This window comes from Tinamus guttatus, unplaced genomic scaffold, assembly GCF_059628265.1.
Source record: "Tinamus guttatus ecotype Peru unplaced genomic scaffold, ASM5962826v1 Tinamus_guttatus_pri_ptg000180l, whole genome shotgun sequence".
Taxonomy (NCBI): Eukaryota; Metazoa; Chordata; class Aves; order Tinamiformes; family Tinamidae; genus Tinamus; species Tinamus guttatus.
The window spans coordinates 56,518-73,713 of NW_028288714.1; the positions used below are offsets into that span (position 1 = coordinate 56,518).

General features: G+C 41.4%; 1 protein-coding gene across 1 annotated transcript in view; it reads left to right on the plus strand.

The window, feature by feature from the left end:
* The first annotated feature begins 3,319 nt into the window (after window positions 1-3,319).
* The window catches only part of GPC5 (glypican 5), a 632,403-nt gene continuing 618,526 nt past the window's right edge, over window positions 3,320-17,196 (plus strand). Inside the window, exon 1 of the mRNA XM_088523345.1 lies at window positions 3,320-3,497. Within this exon, the coding sequence (XP_088379471.1) occupies window positions 3,320-3,497 (178 nt within the window). The remainder of the gene's footprint in view (window positions 3,498-17,196) is intronic.

Sequence of the window (17,196 nt, forward strand, 5' to 3'; positions counted from 1 at the left end):
AACACAAGCAAATTAATTTCATGTGTAGGGAAAGGAGTAGGGACCCTTGTGTGATGACCAAGATAGTGTATTAAGCTTATTCTTGTTTGAAATACCAGCTTACCTGATAATAACAGAGGAGTATATGTTGTTTGGGCTTTTTAATACCGATGGTGCTAAACTGAAACACATTGAATGTAGCTTTTTGTTTTTCTCTATATTAAGGTCGGGTTGAGGAATGATACTTGCTCACAAGTGTATCCCAGGCTCTTTGTGCTGAATCCTACTATTTTATAGAAATTGCAGCCTTGCTTTGCAGTTTCCTGCACCAGATTTGCCTTCCTAGGGCAACCCTGTGGCTGTTCTTGCCTGATAATGTCTTATTTGTACAGGCTCAAGTTAAGTGCCTCGAAAGAAAGGCAAGTAATACCACTAGAAAGGAAACAAGGGCAGAGGACGGAGAGGGTTTGGGCGGACGGGAGCGGGTGGCGGTGTGGGTGGACCAGGGAGGCAGGGGGTCCCGCAGAGAGTGCGGCCCCGCGTCTCGACTCTTCAGTCCCGCCACCTCGCGGGGCAGGAAGGGACCTGCTGGTTCCTCGAATATGAAGAACATGAAGGGAGTTATGCAGAGACAGGGAAATGGGACACAGGAGATGCGAGGAACATGATGCACGTGATGCAGCTTGTTAAAGCTTAGGTCAAATAGAGAATAAGGGTAGAAAAGCCTTTGCTATGCAAAGAGGGGACAGGAGGGAGGAGAACAGGAAATACCAAGAGTCTACAAGGCCACTCTTTGGCCTGCTGCCACCCTAGCTTTCTGACCGTGTCCTACCAGACCCTTGCAGGGATCTCAGCTGGTAATTCTTGCTAGTAGAAAAGTTTGAACTTGTAGAAAAAAAGTTTTCTCATTAAGATTTTGCTAAAGATGTGGGGTTAAAACTCACTCCTTGTCAAAAAGGGAAGAATTTAATGTACCTTCAGAACCTTCAAATACAGACTGAACTTTGACAAGGCTAGTTTGAAATTTTTCTCAGTGATTCAGTGAATGGACCATTGTACAAAGTGAGTTGAGGGACATGTATGAAGACTGAATGATGTCTCTTAAGTTTATGGAGTCACTGATAGCCAAATATGATAGCGATATGAATCCAAATGCTGCATCCCTTTTTAGTCCTCATTTGCCAGCCTAATTAAAATAGAGAACATCTTTGTTTGCTATAATAGATGCAGAGTAGTTCTGTGTGACTGAAGGAGTTTGGGATTTTTTTTCCTGCTATTGCTGTAACTGCAAGTAGCTCTATTCAAATGCTAGGATCTGATCGTTGTTTAGTGTTATATAGAAAGCCAAAGAATAGCATCTGAACTGAAGAATTATATGTATCAAACTAGAAAATAGATGGATGGAACTAGCAGTAGGGAGTTGATTTGACCACAGTGGTCAGCATAGCAGTCTTTTATTATTATTAAAAGTTACTTAATTCCTGTGATGGTTTAAAACTGGTCACAATAAAGCACTTTAAAGAGTGACTTGATGAGTGAGGCAGCTTGGTGGATGATCACAAGAAACTACTTCCTGGCACAAGTAACAAAATAGGAGATATAATAGAAGTGCTTGTTGACTTAAGAAGCTGGAGATGAAAGCATGTGCTGTGGTCCACTGGAAGCAGAAACTGTCATCCTGAATGAGATGGAAACTGTAGAATGACAGAGAAGCGAAGCCAAGTGACTTGTGTCTGACATAGTCAAGAATGAAGAAAATGGATTTGGTCAAAGTGATGGATCACAAAAACAATGTTTGCAGCAGTTTCCTACAGGTTCTTGACAGCAAAGACCACGTCTGTGCAGTTAGCTAAAGGGTTTTCAGTAGTGGCAAATAAGATGGCAGTCTGAAGAGGAACTTTAGCAGGAAACTGTGACACATGTCAAAAATACTAGAAAGTTTTACTTTAGCTTGATATGACTTCAAAGAGAGTACCCCCATGCTGACTTGGGGGAGGAAAATAAAAAACAAAGGGAGAATCTGTAGCTGTGGTATTTTTAAGTCATCTGAAATTGACAGCTAGATATCCACAGGGATACACCAGAGAGAGGTCAAGACAACAGACACCTCTGTTGGCCACAGTTTTCTCTAAATTGAGAGATACCTTTTTTTTAATTTTTAAATTAAGATGAAACTTTTTTTATCTGTAATGGAATTTTATTTCCTTTTCTTCCTCTATTTCCTCATGAAAGACCTAAGATCCTTTTGCTTTAGTTTGCTTAATTGGAAAAGACTTTAATGTGCCACCTGTGTTCACTCTTACAAATTCCATGATGCTGTTTACTGATGGTGTAACAACAGTTGACAGGTGTTTTCAGTGCACTTTGCACTTTGCTTGAAGGACACTTCAAATAGCGCATGTAGGAACTTGCTGACAGAAAGAAGTTGCCAAATTTGGAGTACAATGACTCCAAAAAGGAAATAGCGGGAAGTGCTACCTGTTTCTAGGCCTCTCTACTTGTTCCAGATTGAGTTGTCACCCAGCAGACTGGATAACACCATTCCTTTACTGCTGAGCAAAGCAGTAAAACAGCTGATTTCTTATACAGGCCTTATTAACAGAGATGTCAATTTGTTACCTGAATTCAGATAGCTGTACAGAATAATTCACACTTCTTAGAAGTATTTCACAGACTTGTGTAGAAATTGGTGCTATAGATTAAAAAAAAATCTACTTTTAAGTGGAAGCTGGGCTAGGCTGGTGCTGTAAATTGCTGAGCGGCCACATAACAGCAGCCTCAAAAGCTGCTGCAAAGACTTTCCAGCTGCGAGGGCTAGCGTGTGCCCTGTGAATCTGTGCACAGAAGGGAATCTTAATTCTTGTGTTGAAGAGCCCGGTTAAAAGATGACGCAGGGAGCCCATGTTGCCCCCATGGCTGCTCTGACAAGAGCCGTTGTACTTTTATGAGGTGGAGTTTTCAAGGCAGCCCCTGGTGTCACTTTTGCCTGTGAAAGCCGGTATCTGGTGAGGATAGCTTGGTATATCATCAGGGGCTTCAGGGCTGGAGCAGAAAGCAGGGCAAGCAGAAGCCTGGCGCTAGGGGCGGGCTGTCCGCGGGGCAGCGCTGCGGGCGCGGAGCCCTCCCCGCCGCCGGGGGGTCTCGCTGCCGCCGCGGGCGGCCCCGGGCGCGGAGCCCTCCCCGCTCCCGCCGGCGGGGGAGGCGCCCTCGCTGCCGCGCGGGGCGGGCGGCGCTCGCGGACCCGCCGCGCCGGTGACGGGCGCGGCGCCGGGGGCGGCCCCGAGGGCGGCGGCGGCGGCGGGGGCGGCTGGGCCGCGCTCCGTGCGGCTGCCGGCGGGACATGGGGCCCAGGAGCCTCTGCTGCCTCCGCGCCCTCCTCCTCCTCCTGCTGCTGCTGCTGCCGCCGCTGCTGCTGGCGGCGGGCGCCGGGGAGCTGCGGAGCTGCGAAGATGCCCGGAAAGTTTTCCAGCTGCGGCAGCTCGGCCCCGTCAGGGGCTTCCCGCAGGCGCCGCGGGCAGGTAGGGTCGGACTTGGGGGCGCGGGACGGGGCGGCCCGGGGCGCCCCCTCTGCTGCCCGCGCGCGGGGCCGCGGGTCGGGTTTGGGGGCGCGGGGCCGCTTGCTCTGGACGCAACTTTGCTGGGCAGCAGATACCGCCCTATTTCTCTTCCTTTTTTTTTTTTTCTCCTCTTTCTTGCTTTCTCCTGTGTATAATTCTTTTTGAAGGGGAGCGTGCAGAAGAATGCACAGTAGTTGCCTCAGGCAGTTACACACTGGCTGTTGGCATGTGTGTGCGTGTGCGTGTGTGTAAAATTGTAGCCCCTTCCTCAGGAGAGAAGATGCCCTTCATGGGAAATAGTCTCAGAAAAAAAAAAAAAAAAAAAGAGTTCTCCAACTCTTGCCCTCTGTGCTGCCTTCTGTGCAGTGTTGCTCGTGGGATGGATGGGAAGCAGCAGCTTGAGGTGGGAGCTCATCCTAGTCCCAGCCGCCAGCAAGCAGAGGCACCTATTGGTGCTGGTGGAAACCCGGAATGTGAATGAGAGGGGGAGCTCACTGAACTGTGTCTTGCACTGGAGGAATTTCTCTTGTGTGAAATCAGAACAATTTACACCAGGGCGAGTGGCGGATCTGTCCATTTTCTCTCATGGGTGCCTGCCTGTTATCTGTATTACATAGAATTCCTAGGGAAGTAACGTCTTAATGGAATTTCTCTAATGCTGAGTACATCCAGTGTATATTTTAACGATGAAACTTTTTTAAGTAGATACCAAATCATGTGGCAAATTCTGTGTGTAAATGATCCTTTTTCTTTCATGAGCATCTCAGCTGATTTCAGTGGTGCTACTCACAAATTAAATACACGTACCCCAATATTTCCCCAATGGTTAGAGACCTACCTTAGGATATAAATTGCCCCCGCTTTATTTTATTTATTTATTTATGTATTTATTTATTTATTTTTAAGATGTGTAGGTTTTTTTATTTTAATTCTGCAAATTGAGAAAAGACGGGCTGAGTTTATTCATTTATTCGCTTCAAAATTTAGCCTTCTAGTGAGACCGGTTTGTAAATTCTGTACTGTAATATTAAGTATGCTAAGTTAATGATAGCAATTGTTTAAAGTTAACCGTATTTCAGTTAATGATGCGTTAAACATTTATTGTATGTTGTCCTTAAATAAACATTTTCTTATAATGTTCAACAAAAAAAAACACAAACATTTTGTTTTGAAAGCCTGAATAGATGAGACTCCTCTCCAAGTTCAGTATGGCCCAAAACTTTGTCAGTGATTTTACCTTTTTGGTGCTGTTTATTCATGCGAATTGCGTTGTTTGGAACCAGGGTGCTTCGGTTGTGGCGGAGTTCTGTGACCAAGGGGAACTTTCTGGGTGGTTGTGATTTGCTGCCCGTAGGTCAGCGCCTGGTGTTGGCGAGGAGGGGGAGGAAATGTGTTGCTTCGGGAGGAAACGGCTTGTGCTTTCATGTAGCTGCTGCCTCTACTTCTGTGCTTTCTAACTTTCTCTCTTCACCTGTCACATTTTTATAACACTACTCTGATTTCCTTCTTTTGACTTTTCTCTGTTTCCTGTTGCTGAAGCCCAAGTCAGTTTTGAATTATGAGAGTAAGGAAACATTCCTTTCCCTGCCACTGCCCCCACAAACAGGGGTCAGCAGGTGCTGCGTGAGACCATTGAACAGTTTTTCTCTTCCTAGGAGCTGTCTCTCTGTGGACAGGTCAGAAAAGAGCAGCCTGCGCTGAGCCAGGTGCCAAGGCTTTCACTTCGAGTATCTTTTCTCTTAGAGGTACATGAAAGAAATAATTGCAAACAGTAAAATCTTTTCAGAATTGGAGATGACAAGAAAATGGGGATTAAATGAATATTTTAGATGCATGGGTGATTAAAGATACTTGTAGGCTGGAAACATAATGTGAAGAGGAAGAAATGTCACCTTCGTTCTTTCCATATTGAACCTCTACATTAAGCTACCTTTTGAGGCAAGAAATGGAAAATGTTTTAAAACCTTTTTTGATGACATCTAAAAGTGTGTGTGTGTGTGTATGTTATACGTATTTGAAACAAACACTGCATATGGTGTCTACATGTTAAACAGGCGTCAAAGCTGTGTTTACAGGGCTTAGTTCAGTTGGCTGCATGTCGGGTTCTGGTGCAATTAGAGGTTCCCCAGAGTCTCCGGGATAGGTGAGCGGGGTGGCACCCCGGACGCCAGGCCTCGGAGACCTGCATCTTTCAGGGGTGGCGGCAGGAGGCCGGGTGGGGATCTTGGCATCTCACGCACCCGGTGTGGGCAGCTGAGCTGAGTGGTCGCGGCGGATGGCGCTACCTACGAGTTGTTCTGCCGGCTGGACACAACTGCAGAGCGGGCCGAGCCCCTTTCACCGCTACTGCGTTACCTGTGTTTCGTTTATTGTAGCGGGAGCTTAGAGACCTACCTTGTGTATGGGGACCCTTATTTCAGTGTCTTATGCTGAATTACAGGATTGTAGCGCTTGTGTGGAGAGGAATATCTTGCTGAAAGAGGGTGGGAATAGTAGTTTCCCACTACTTGCCCATTTCTCTGCAGTAGAAGGATGCTTCTATAGTCAATGAAATTACAGGGAGGAAGTTGGCTTATTTTGTTGTTCTTTTCACTATGCACATTGAAGTGAAGGGCTTTCGGATTCTTTTGTATTTTTTCCCCTCTCTGTTTAGTGGTAATAAAAACTAAGCAGCATTATGCCTACAAATCATATAGGCTGTTGTTCTGTTCTATTCAGGGACTGATACTTTTCCGTATTTTGAATATATATTATCTCGGAAGGCTGTATATTATATTTTATTCAACTATTAGTTTTGCAGCCAGTGTATAGAATTTATGTCTGTAAATGAACAAGAATACCTGTATAGAAAAATCCATGCATATGGAAAAGAGTCATGAAGGTAACAGAAACTGAGTTTGTATTAAATTATCATTCACATAACAGAGGATATTGTGGTATTGAAATTGGCAATAGATAAACTACTATCTTTGCTTTACAAAAAAAAAAGATTTTTATTGCTTCTATAGAGGGAAAAGAAAGCCCAAATAATACAAAAGTTGACCAAGTATGCTGATTTTTTTAATGATGACTTGTTAACTATAGTATATACTTGTGTTCAGCCATCACATGTTATGTTGAAATATTTGTAACTTCGTGATTTTAAATGGCTGTTGTCAGAACACTTCATTTTTTTTCCCCAGTCTGGCTCTGTGCCAGAAGATTTTAGGATTATGTGTGTTTTTCTTGGTGGTGGAACTCTAGAAAATTCAGTAATTATAAATTCCTAAAAGATACTTTTCAATGTAGTGAAGGACCGAGCAATGTATATAGCACTTTTTTTTTTTCTTCTACAGGGAAATTGAGAGCCTCATGTCTCACTCCTTTGTGTGTGTGTGTGTGTGTGTGTGTATATATATATTCTCCTTTCATTGCAAATAAGATTTCTTCTCTGAATTCTTTCCCTTTAAACTCCATGGAACAGTGGAGTGGGATGAATTATAATCTTGCCACCTCCCTCCCCTCACCTTGTTGAGGAAGAGCTCCCAGCAGATATCAGTGAAAAATTTGTCAGGCTTCTGTTTACGCCAAAAAGCTGAGTTCCTTATTGAGAAATGCAACATTTCCTTGGCTTGTGGAACCCATAAGTTCCTGATCAAGAAGATGATTAAGTGCTGGAGAGATGTTTGTCCAAGCTCGGTGGATTTTTTTCAGGAATAATTGTCTTGGCTTACTTTCAGCAACCTCTGGGAGGTCATGCATATAGGCTTAGGAACAAGAAGAGAAGTAAAAAAAAGTGAAGACTATGCGAGGAGTATAAACTTTATTGCAAAGCACTTTTGGATGGAAAACTGTTATGCATGTGAGAGGGCATAAATGAGGCAAAAATATGTACTTGAAAGATGAGATAATCTCTGAAGAAACTCGTGTGTAATATTGTTTTACTAATTCAAATTCAAGTGTTCTTGCTAATTTAAGTTAAACAACTGAAGTTAATTTAAAATCTGTGTCAGATTAACCAAACTCTGAACTTTTCCTTAGATTTTGGTTTGAGTTTGTAAACTGATTAGAATTCTGATTTTATTTATTGTAAATTTCAAATCAAATTGGGTAAATCGAGTACTTCAGGTAAGGTAAGAACACAGGAGTTAGATAAGAATCAAATATCCCGGGGTGTGTGTGGGGGAGAAAACATCAATTTTCTTGGGGATAAGAGGCGAGCTTTTTATTGCTTATTGATGTTTCCATTTTTTTGTTGTTGCCTACTACCTCATTTGTGTGCGCTTACACACACATGTGTACACACACATGTATACTCACGCATACACTTGCATATATGTGTGCGTGTACGTTGTTGGCTCTTAAATACAAGGAGTATTTCTGCCCTGGACTCACGAAACAAGAAAAAACATCTTAAAATATTTTAGGATTAAAAAGGAGAGAAAAAAATAAAGTGTAATTAGCTGTACAGCAACTTTTCTGTATCTGCCAACAAGCTTTCCAAATCTTCTAGGATGTCAATAGTGCCTAGAAGCCTTAGGACCTGACCAAGGTATCAGAACATGAGGCATCGTCTATCCCCCTAAATGAGGATAAGGGCCAAATCCCTATTTTTTTTTTTGATTTGTTTTTTGCATGGTCTTGAGGTGTGGCATGAGGGCACAGAGGGCCCCATGCCCTGTTAGGAACAGGGTATTGGATGACAATAGGAACCAGCCAAACCTAATGTAGTCTGAAAAGAGTGCCTGAAATGCACTGTAACCCGAAGTGCAGCTGGCCACTCTGCTGAGAGGTCATGAACATCTGAACAGACGCTCAGCAAGAGGCACCCGTGTGCACAGTCACGGCCAAGTACTGGAGTTTCAGCGCTACCTACAGTATCTCTGTACTAATTGAGCAGTACACACAGCAGTAGCTTTTTAATGACGATTAATCATAAGTCTGGAGTGACAGCTGGGAACAAAGATGAGCGAAGAAATAGATAGTAAACTGTAAGCTTGAAAAGGACTCCTATCTGATCCAGACCGCAAATCTAGTTGGCAATAAACAACTGGAGTGAATAATTGCTTCCAGGACCTGTAGAATTTCATTGCTGGCTTTCAAAAGGCTTGTTATCTTGACAATCCTAGGTCAGTTGGGGGATTTTTCAGATTCAGGATTTGATCTCATAAAATATTTGTCTAATAGTAGTGACTGGTATTTTCTCTTCCTGACAGTTAACATCCTCATCCTGTCAGCAGTTGTTTATTTAAAATTACTGGAAATACAGGCTTCTAGGATTTAGAGCATGGATGGAATCAGTTCCAGATCTTCTACAATTAAGTAATCCTACAGCTCCGAATACTTACATTTTATTCTTGCTGAAAGCTTCTTCTGCAACCACCTAGATGATTTCCTGTTACAGAACTTACTGTAGGCTACAGCTGCGTATGTTAGTGTGTGTTTATTGCAGGCCAATTTGTTTCAGTTTTTTTTTCTTATGTTTTTGCTTAAAAAAATAGTTGAAGTATAAAGTCTTCAGAGCTCAATACTGAAAAGCCACTGTCCCTTCTGGAGCTGAAAATGTTTTCTAACTATATGTCAGTATGACTGACTATTGACAAAGCAATTCCTTTGGAGGTTAGGAAGATTTTGGGATGTGAAAAGACAGAAAATAAGATTTTTTTTTCATGTCAGTTGTACAAAAATGGATTGACCCGTTTCATTTGCTGTTGCACATGTGTTCTTCTAAAACATAATCCGTAAACTGTAGCTTGTTCTGCAGCTTTATAAAGGAACAGGTAAAAGGTTCTGCTGTGGATTTTAAGCAGCCACTCCATTTTTAGTCATTTGGGTTCTTTTACATGTTAAATTCGGTTAGTTTTCCCTGACTATTGAAAGCAGACGTGTTTAATGAGCTGGAACAGAAGTAGGTCAATAAAATGTGCTTAATATGTATGTGATCAGCAGTCTTGAGGGAAAACCAGGGTTCTCATAGTTTTGGAAATTATATTGATCTTAAAAAGATGATGCTTTAAAAAACTATTATTCTTGCTCCTTGTTTTTATTATTGAAGAATCATCTGAAACTGTGAATAAATACTTGCTATTATTTTCAAGTTTTGTTGAAAGTCTGAATACTTTCTTGACGCTATGCAAGAGCCTGTGACAATTTTACTTTAAAAATTTTGATTAGCTTCTGCTTTATCAGAGGGAAAGTGGCCAAATCTTTGAAAACTGAGGAGTGCCTAACATTTAAAATATTAAGCACAGTTTGCATAATACAATTAATCTTGAGTTGTTTAAATTTAATACTGAAGAAGTATTTTGCATGTGCACACAAAACTGCAGGTGAGCAGAGGCTCACAGTTTAGTTGTGAACAAATAACGCTTGTGTGGTGGCTACTTTACAAATTGGAAAAGTAAGACACAGAGGCATAAAAATCTTTTTGGCAAGGTCTGTTTTTCTGATCCTTGTAGAAAAAGAAAAAAGAAATGAATGAAGACTGTTGCTTTTGAAAAATCAATTTATTGTTTACCTGTGCAGGGGATGCAGTTCGGGTCAGTAGCAGAAGCAGGAATAGTGCAGTTGCTAATTTTGGCTTCATTTGACAGCTCAGTTACTTTTGATCTCAATTATGATTCATTATACAGTAATGCTGTTGACCAGAACAATGCTATATGTAATCCTTAATGTTGTTTGAGTTCAAGGCAGCCTGGTGGCAGCTTTGTTGTTTTCTCTATTTTTAATTTCAAGCAGAGAGAGGTCGTTTAGATGTAGTTATTACCAGCCAAGTTGTGGAGAGTAAGGCAAATCACATGTGGAACTGAGTAACAGTGGTGTCCTGAAAAACAGAATTCACACAACATGTCAAATCTTTTAAAGATATGCAATAGCGGATTTTTTTGGAAATGTTTTCAAGTACATGATGGGGAAGGGGGTGGGAAGGAAAACTGTATTTTTCACTGGGAGTAGTTCCAAATACCCTGATGTCTTCTGGGCCTGTATGCAAGCGGGAGCAGTGTGAAGATTGTACTGGTGAGACTGTTGTCATGTACAGTATTGGTTTTCTAACACATCACTCCTCAAAACTGCAAAACGCTATATAGTGACATGGAAAAAAGCATCTCCTCCCCTCTCCTCCTCTCCCTGCTATTCTTTGTTTATTCTTTTACTGTTCACTGCTAATGTGCAAATTCTTCTTGTCCTTGATGTTTTTTGTCAGTTTCAATTCCAGTTTGACTTTGCCTTTCCTAGTACCATTTCTGCATGCTTAGGCAACACTTCTGTATTCTGCCGTGTAACCTGCTTCCCCTTTACATTCTTCCTGCACTGAAGCTCAGTCCTGAGTTCCTTGTTTCTTCTACTTGTTGGAGCATCAGGATTGCCTGTTTGACTGCTTGGATGAGAAGCTGTCCTTAAAGATTTGCCAACTCTCCTAAGCAACCTCATCCTTTAGAGCTACCTCCTAGCTGATCCTGTCTGCGAGTTCCTAGAGTAAGTGCTTGTATGCTTGTGTGAAGTCCAGGGTATGTGCTCTGAGACCATCCCATCTTTGCCCTTGGAAATTTGATCTCCACAATTTCATGGTCACTACACCCAAAGCTGCTATTGTTTATACCTCCCATGACTGGATCCTCACTCCTGAATATCAGTCCAGAAGAACACCATACCTAGTTGGCACGTAGTCCTGAGCGCCCCTGTCAGTCCATCAGAGCGCTCAGGCTGTCCTCCCGATGTCTCAGTTGTCTCAGCAGTCTCAGGTTCTGCAGACCTCCAGCTCTTCTTGATTGTTTCCTGCTGTTAAGGAAGTTATGAGAGCTGCCAAGTCTGGTGGACCCCAGGACCTGGGGATTCTTCCTTCCCAAACGGATGCAGCCCATTCAGGTGCACCCTAAGATGCAGGAAGTGCATCTGTCCCAGGTCTATGGAACCTGCAGGTGGGTGGTGTTCTCATTTGTAGATTCAGCCAGTAAGGAGCATAAGCAAGTATCTCAGACGTGCACACACTTACGTGATGCAGAGGACATTAATGGGGCTGGATATGCAGACTGCCTGAGCACTGCTGCTGTTAGCACTCATGTACATCACTACCGGAATTCACTTAGAGTATAGGTACAGGCAGCCTGGTCTGGTTCCTCCTCTCTGGCAGAGCAGAGTTCAAGTTCACTAGTGCAAACAAACTTCTTTGCTGGCACAATTCATAAGCACATTCACAGATCCATCAAATACCAGCACCACCTCTCACTTCATCTAATAGCAGTGCCTGGTACCCCTTACCCACAAAACTGCTCTCCTACTTGCTGACTCGTTCAGCTTGATGTTCACCAGCAAACAAATGTGTGTGCTCACATGTCCATCTCAAACATCCCCCTCTGCAATTGCAGATCCCTTGTATATTAACATGAGCTCTCAGTGTGCCTGATATCCATGCCCAGGCCCTGGGCCCCTCACTCACCCACCACTGGCTCAGACCTTGAGTCTTTCCAGACGCAAGTCTCTCTGCTGCTTGCTGGCTAGTCCGTCTTGAAGTTTCCTTGTGAATTACACATACAGAGGATTAAATTCACCAGGAAAATGTAAACACACTGAACTCTTTCGAGTTGTTGCTGTTCAGACCTCTCACACATAACATATACACTCTGGTGTCTCCAGTTGCTGGTCCATAGACATGTGGGCCTCCTGACCCATGGCCCTTTATCCAGTTGCAGCGCGCACAAAGGGAAGCAGATTACACTTTAAAAAATCTAAGAAAATAAGATCTAATGAAAAGATAGAATAGACTGTGATGATCGGACATAGGGCTTAGTCAGAGAAGTGTACTGACTGGCCTTATATGTTAACCCTTTTATCTCCTTTTTTCTCTGTTTCCCCATGGTTATTCCTCCCTGATCCACCCTGATCCTTCCCTTTTTCTAATCATCTCCTAATAAATTATTCCTAATCACGCAAGCCACCCCAAGTAGCCTGTACTGTTCATGTTAGTCTTGTTTTCCCTTCATTTTCAGTTATAAAATTCAGGTTGACTCTCTCCAAGGCTTTGTCTGAGTTGTTCTTGAAAAATCAGTGTCAGTCAGAGGCCAGAAAGTCAGAGGCCAAAAGGCTACCAGCCTTTTGTGTCTGTTTGTATTTAATTTATTGCTTTCCTTGATATTTGTTACTTCTTTTATACTGAGTAGTCCTTAACCAGATAACATACTGGGTGCACCTTACTGGTGGCAACTTAATTTTTTTTTGGTTTGTTTTTCAAGAAGTAGGTCTGATACTATTTTGCAGATTAATGGTTTTGCTTGTGATGAGTATTAATCACAAATTGGATCTTTGTGAGCCAGGGTTCCTAACACCTGTACATACGATATTGGTAAGTTTGTCTACTCCAGCAGAAATAGCGCTAAATAGAAAAGGACCAATGAGTAGCACTGGACCTGCTGATAACACTGGTTACTTGCTTAATTGCTGCCTGTTTTAAGCATCTCCAACTAGCTTTCTTCAAGAGAAGTCTGTTATAAGGGAACAAACACCTGGGCAGTGTGGATGTGAGTTCATTTGGCTTTCAAGCCACAGGTCAGTCCCCTCCGGGAGCACTGTCATAGCCCATGCAGTCTCCCAAAGTTTACTGAAGCCATCACTGCTGTGACAAAAACAGAAAATCACCTTTCAAACTGATACTGTTGTAACTCTTTTTAAATAAATTATAAGTGAAGAAAACCAAACTTGCAGGCGATTGAAGTTTCAGCTTCTTGGTGTGGCACCTTAAGCATCTCAGGTGGTTTCTTCAGGTCCCATGAGTTGGTCCATTCCTGCTGCTTCTCCTTCTTGCATTTTTCATGGAGTTTTAGCTGTCCTGCAGCTGCTGCCATCTGGGCCTGTACCCAGAGCAGATACAGCACAGTGTTTGTATGTGACACCACGGTTTCTATATCTGCTTTGCAGTATCCTACACTGAGACTTGGCCTGAGAGGGAAAACGGGTTGCAAGGAGATGCATCTACAGTAGCTGTGGGGGATGATCCAGGCCGTGGGAGGTGCATGTGGAGACTGTAGGAGGACAGCGGTGATAAACAGCATAGGGGACTCAGTTTGGAGGGCTGGTACGGATTGAGAGTTTGGAGTCAGTGGGCTCACAGGGCTGAAATCTGGTTTGGGGTGTGAGGGTGGGGAGTATCCTGTAGGCGGCAGAGGACAGGAAGCAGAGGGAAGTATTTACATGGAGTCTGAGGTTGTAGAGCAGGAGCAGGTAAATTAGCTTTTTAGAACTTGTAATAAAAATATTTTAAGATCCTCTTCAGTGTTGGGAGAGGGAACTTTGTTTAAGATGCGGAGCATAGATACTCGAGTAGCTAATAAATAAATGAAATTTAAGATATCACCTTTATTTTGCATTTTTATTTTCATTCTTTTGCTGAATGGGAATGTCTGAAGATGGGATATTTAAATTTTCACAGGGCAACAGATTTGTAAAGGCAGCTGGTCAGGAGCTCTTAAAAAGTACATAAGCTTTAAAAACTTACATACCCAATTGTATTTCAAATTATGGAAATCACGTGTTTAAAATAAATGATGAAGATAAACAGCCATCCAAAACATGAAAGGGTACTGTGGAAAAGCTACTTTGTACTAATACTTCAGAAATAATATTTCTTAATATTTGCAGGATTTCAGTGATGTGTATCTGCACTAGAATAAAATTTTACCTTTCTCTTGTGATGGTGAAGGTTTCCAGCTTTGAGGTCTATGGCTTGTGGGTGTACAAATCAGCATATATTAACCTTTCATTGAAAACCACTTCAAAGAGATTTACAGGGATGTCACTTGCCTTGGTCTATTTTTGCATCCAGAGGTTACATGCTTACATTTGCATGCTACCATGAAAGGAATCTCAGATGTGTGAATTCTTTATGGGAGCAGGATTTCTTACAGTATCCAGTGCTCTTCCTTTGACATAATGAGTTTTGCTTCTGATTATGCCTGTGTAATAGATTTATTTCTAGGCACATTTTATTGCCACAGGCAGTAAACTGTTTTTGTGTATATGGAGTCAAACATTTGTCTTTGTAAGGTTGTATCATATTATCAATTTCTGAAGATCATTCCTCGCTAAACTGAATTGGCTTTGCCTAAAAACTCACATCGTATCACCTAAAGCATGAAGAAGAGTGGATTGTTTACAAAGGAAGAGAAACCACAAAGTGTGCAATACTGTAGGTTAAAGTGTGTCCTCCTTCCACACCTGCATTGGGGTGCACAGACAAGGGATGGTAAGGACGGAGACTACTCAAGCCACAAGGAAGTATTCAGCAAAGCTGTCTTTCTAAATTATCTGCAGTTATCAAAGGAAATTTATATTTGTCATGGGAGTCAATTTACTTCTGTATAGTATTGTAGAGACAACTGTTCATCTAGGATTTTAGATAAGCTACCTCTGGTTTGTACCCTATACTATTTAGCTCTTTCAGGTGTTATGCTTCTCTAAATGTAATTTCTAAAGGATCTTCTTGGGCTTTACAACCTGTCTAAATATAATGAAAGTGATTCCTTCTTGAGGATTGGCTTTTCTGTTGCTGTGTGTAAACTAAGAATTTTTCCCACATTATGGGGGCAGATGAAAACCCGGGGCCAGGGAATCCTTCATTAAGACTGCTTTAGTCATCACATGAATAAGGGGACCAACCTTGCTTGTCAAGGCTTTTCTACATAGCCTACACTTTTCATAGAATCGTAGAATCATTAAGGTTGGAAGGGACCTTTAGAGATCATGTAGTCCAAACCCCCTGCATACACAGGGTCATCTAGAGCACGTGGCACAGGACTGTGTCCAAGCAGATTTGGAAGATCTCCGGAGAAGGAGACTCCACAACCTCTTTTGGCAACCTGTTCCAGTGCTCTCTGTCCCTCACTATTAAGAAATTCGTCTTTAAGTTACTGTGGAACTTTTGGTGCTTCAAATACTTCATGTATGTATGAAATTTCTTTAACAGCGATGGAAGCAGATCCACTTGAGGCTTCACCGTGCTTCACAGTCTCTGCTGTTGGCTTTTCTTTTTCTGGTAGGCGTATGGTTATGGTGTCTGGAAAGCTATCAGTGGAGATTTAAGTAGCAGGAACCAAAATTATCATGGGTAGCTGTTTCAGGTGATCCAGAAGTGGCCAGATTAGACAAAAAGGGTATTTTTATTTTGTATGCTTAGTGACTGTGAAACTCTGTGTATATGTAGACTGTATATATGTAGACTTTGGTGTTCAAGAACAACCAAAATTCTACTCTTCCAGTTAGGAAATAGTTTGGTAATTGCATAAAATGGATCTGATTCATTCTGGAAAAGATACACCTTCTTAGTTTTGAGAGCCCAAATGTCTTCAAGTTACTTTTTGTTTATTTGCCAGGCAGGAAAACAAACAAAAATGCCCTATTTTGAACTGAGAGAGATGTCTAGTTACACCCAGCTGGAACTGAAATCATTGAAGCTGATGCCTTTTGATACTGCAGGTTTTCCCACATGAATAACATTCATTTTTCTTCTTAGATGGAATTAAAACATCTAAGACACTGTAGTATTGATTTGCATTAGGGAAAGGGGATAAACTAACCTGATTTGCTTCTGTAATATTCAGGGAATGTTTTAATATATATTGACGCCTACTTAGTATTAAACACAGGTGCTTTAGGGATGTTGGGCAGAATTTGTTGTTCCACATCCAAAATAAACCTACTGGTTTCAGAAGACTTGTTGATTCATTTTGTTGTAAAGGGAATACATTTGAGATAATGAATTTAAACACTTTTACATCTTTCCAAAATACTCTGATCCAGGCCTCTGTAACTTAACTATTTTTTCTAAACTTATTTGATCATATTATTTAAAACACCAAATTTGCATAAGATAAAGGGTAAAGGAATATTCAGGCTAAAAAATGTGCAAGGCCTCCTTTTCCCCATAAATATCTTCATACTATCTTGAAATGATTTATCAGAGGATTAAAAAAGTGATTTAAAAGGTAGTAGGAGTGTTTAAACTAGTAGGCCTAGTGCTAGAGAAATAAAAATGAAGAGATGGAGTAGTAGCTGAAAGTGAGTATAAGAGCTGAGGCAGATGAAATTTTTATCTTCAGAACTTCATTTTTTCTTGAAATCATTATGATCTTTACCTATTAAGAAGAAACATGTATATGCACATAGTCACAGATTTACAATTTTTTTCATGGAACAGATAAAAAAATTCTTACGCTACCTTCTTGAAATTTTCTGACCCACATTGGTGAAACAGTATATCTGAAAACAGAATTTGGATGACGTAGTTAAAATTTTAGTATGGATTTGAATTCTGACTTCTTTCTTGGAGTGTTTATTTCTTGGTTTTAGAAAACAATGCTTAGATAAACTACAAAGAAGATGATGATAAGGTGTGGGAAATAAGGTATTTTTATCCTTGATTATACTACAGTTATAAAAAAAAATGAAATTGGTAGCTGTCAAAAAATTGTGACTTGACTTGAAAGTCACATGCGAAAATTTTGAATAAATGTTCATTTCTATGAATATTTTCCCAACCTGTTAGTGATGTAGTGAATCATTCTGGCATCTGACATACAGGAGTGTATAGATCTTAGAGAAAGACACAATAAATAGTCATAAAAGATAGATTAGACACAAAATCGGAACATAAAAATGCTAGTATGAGAATATTTGTTATTACTTATCAGGA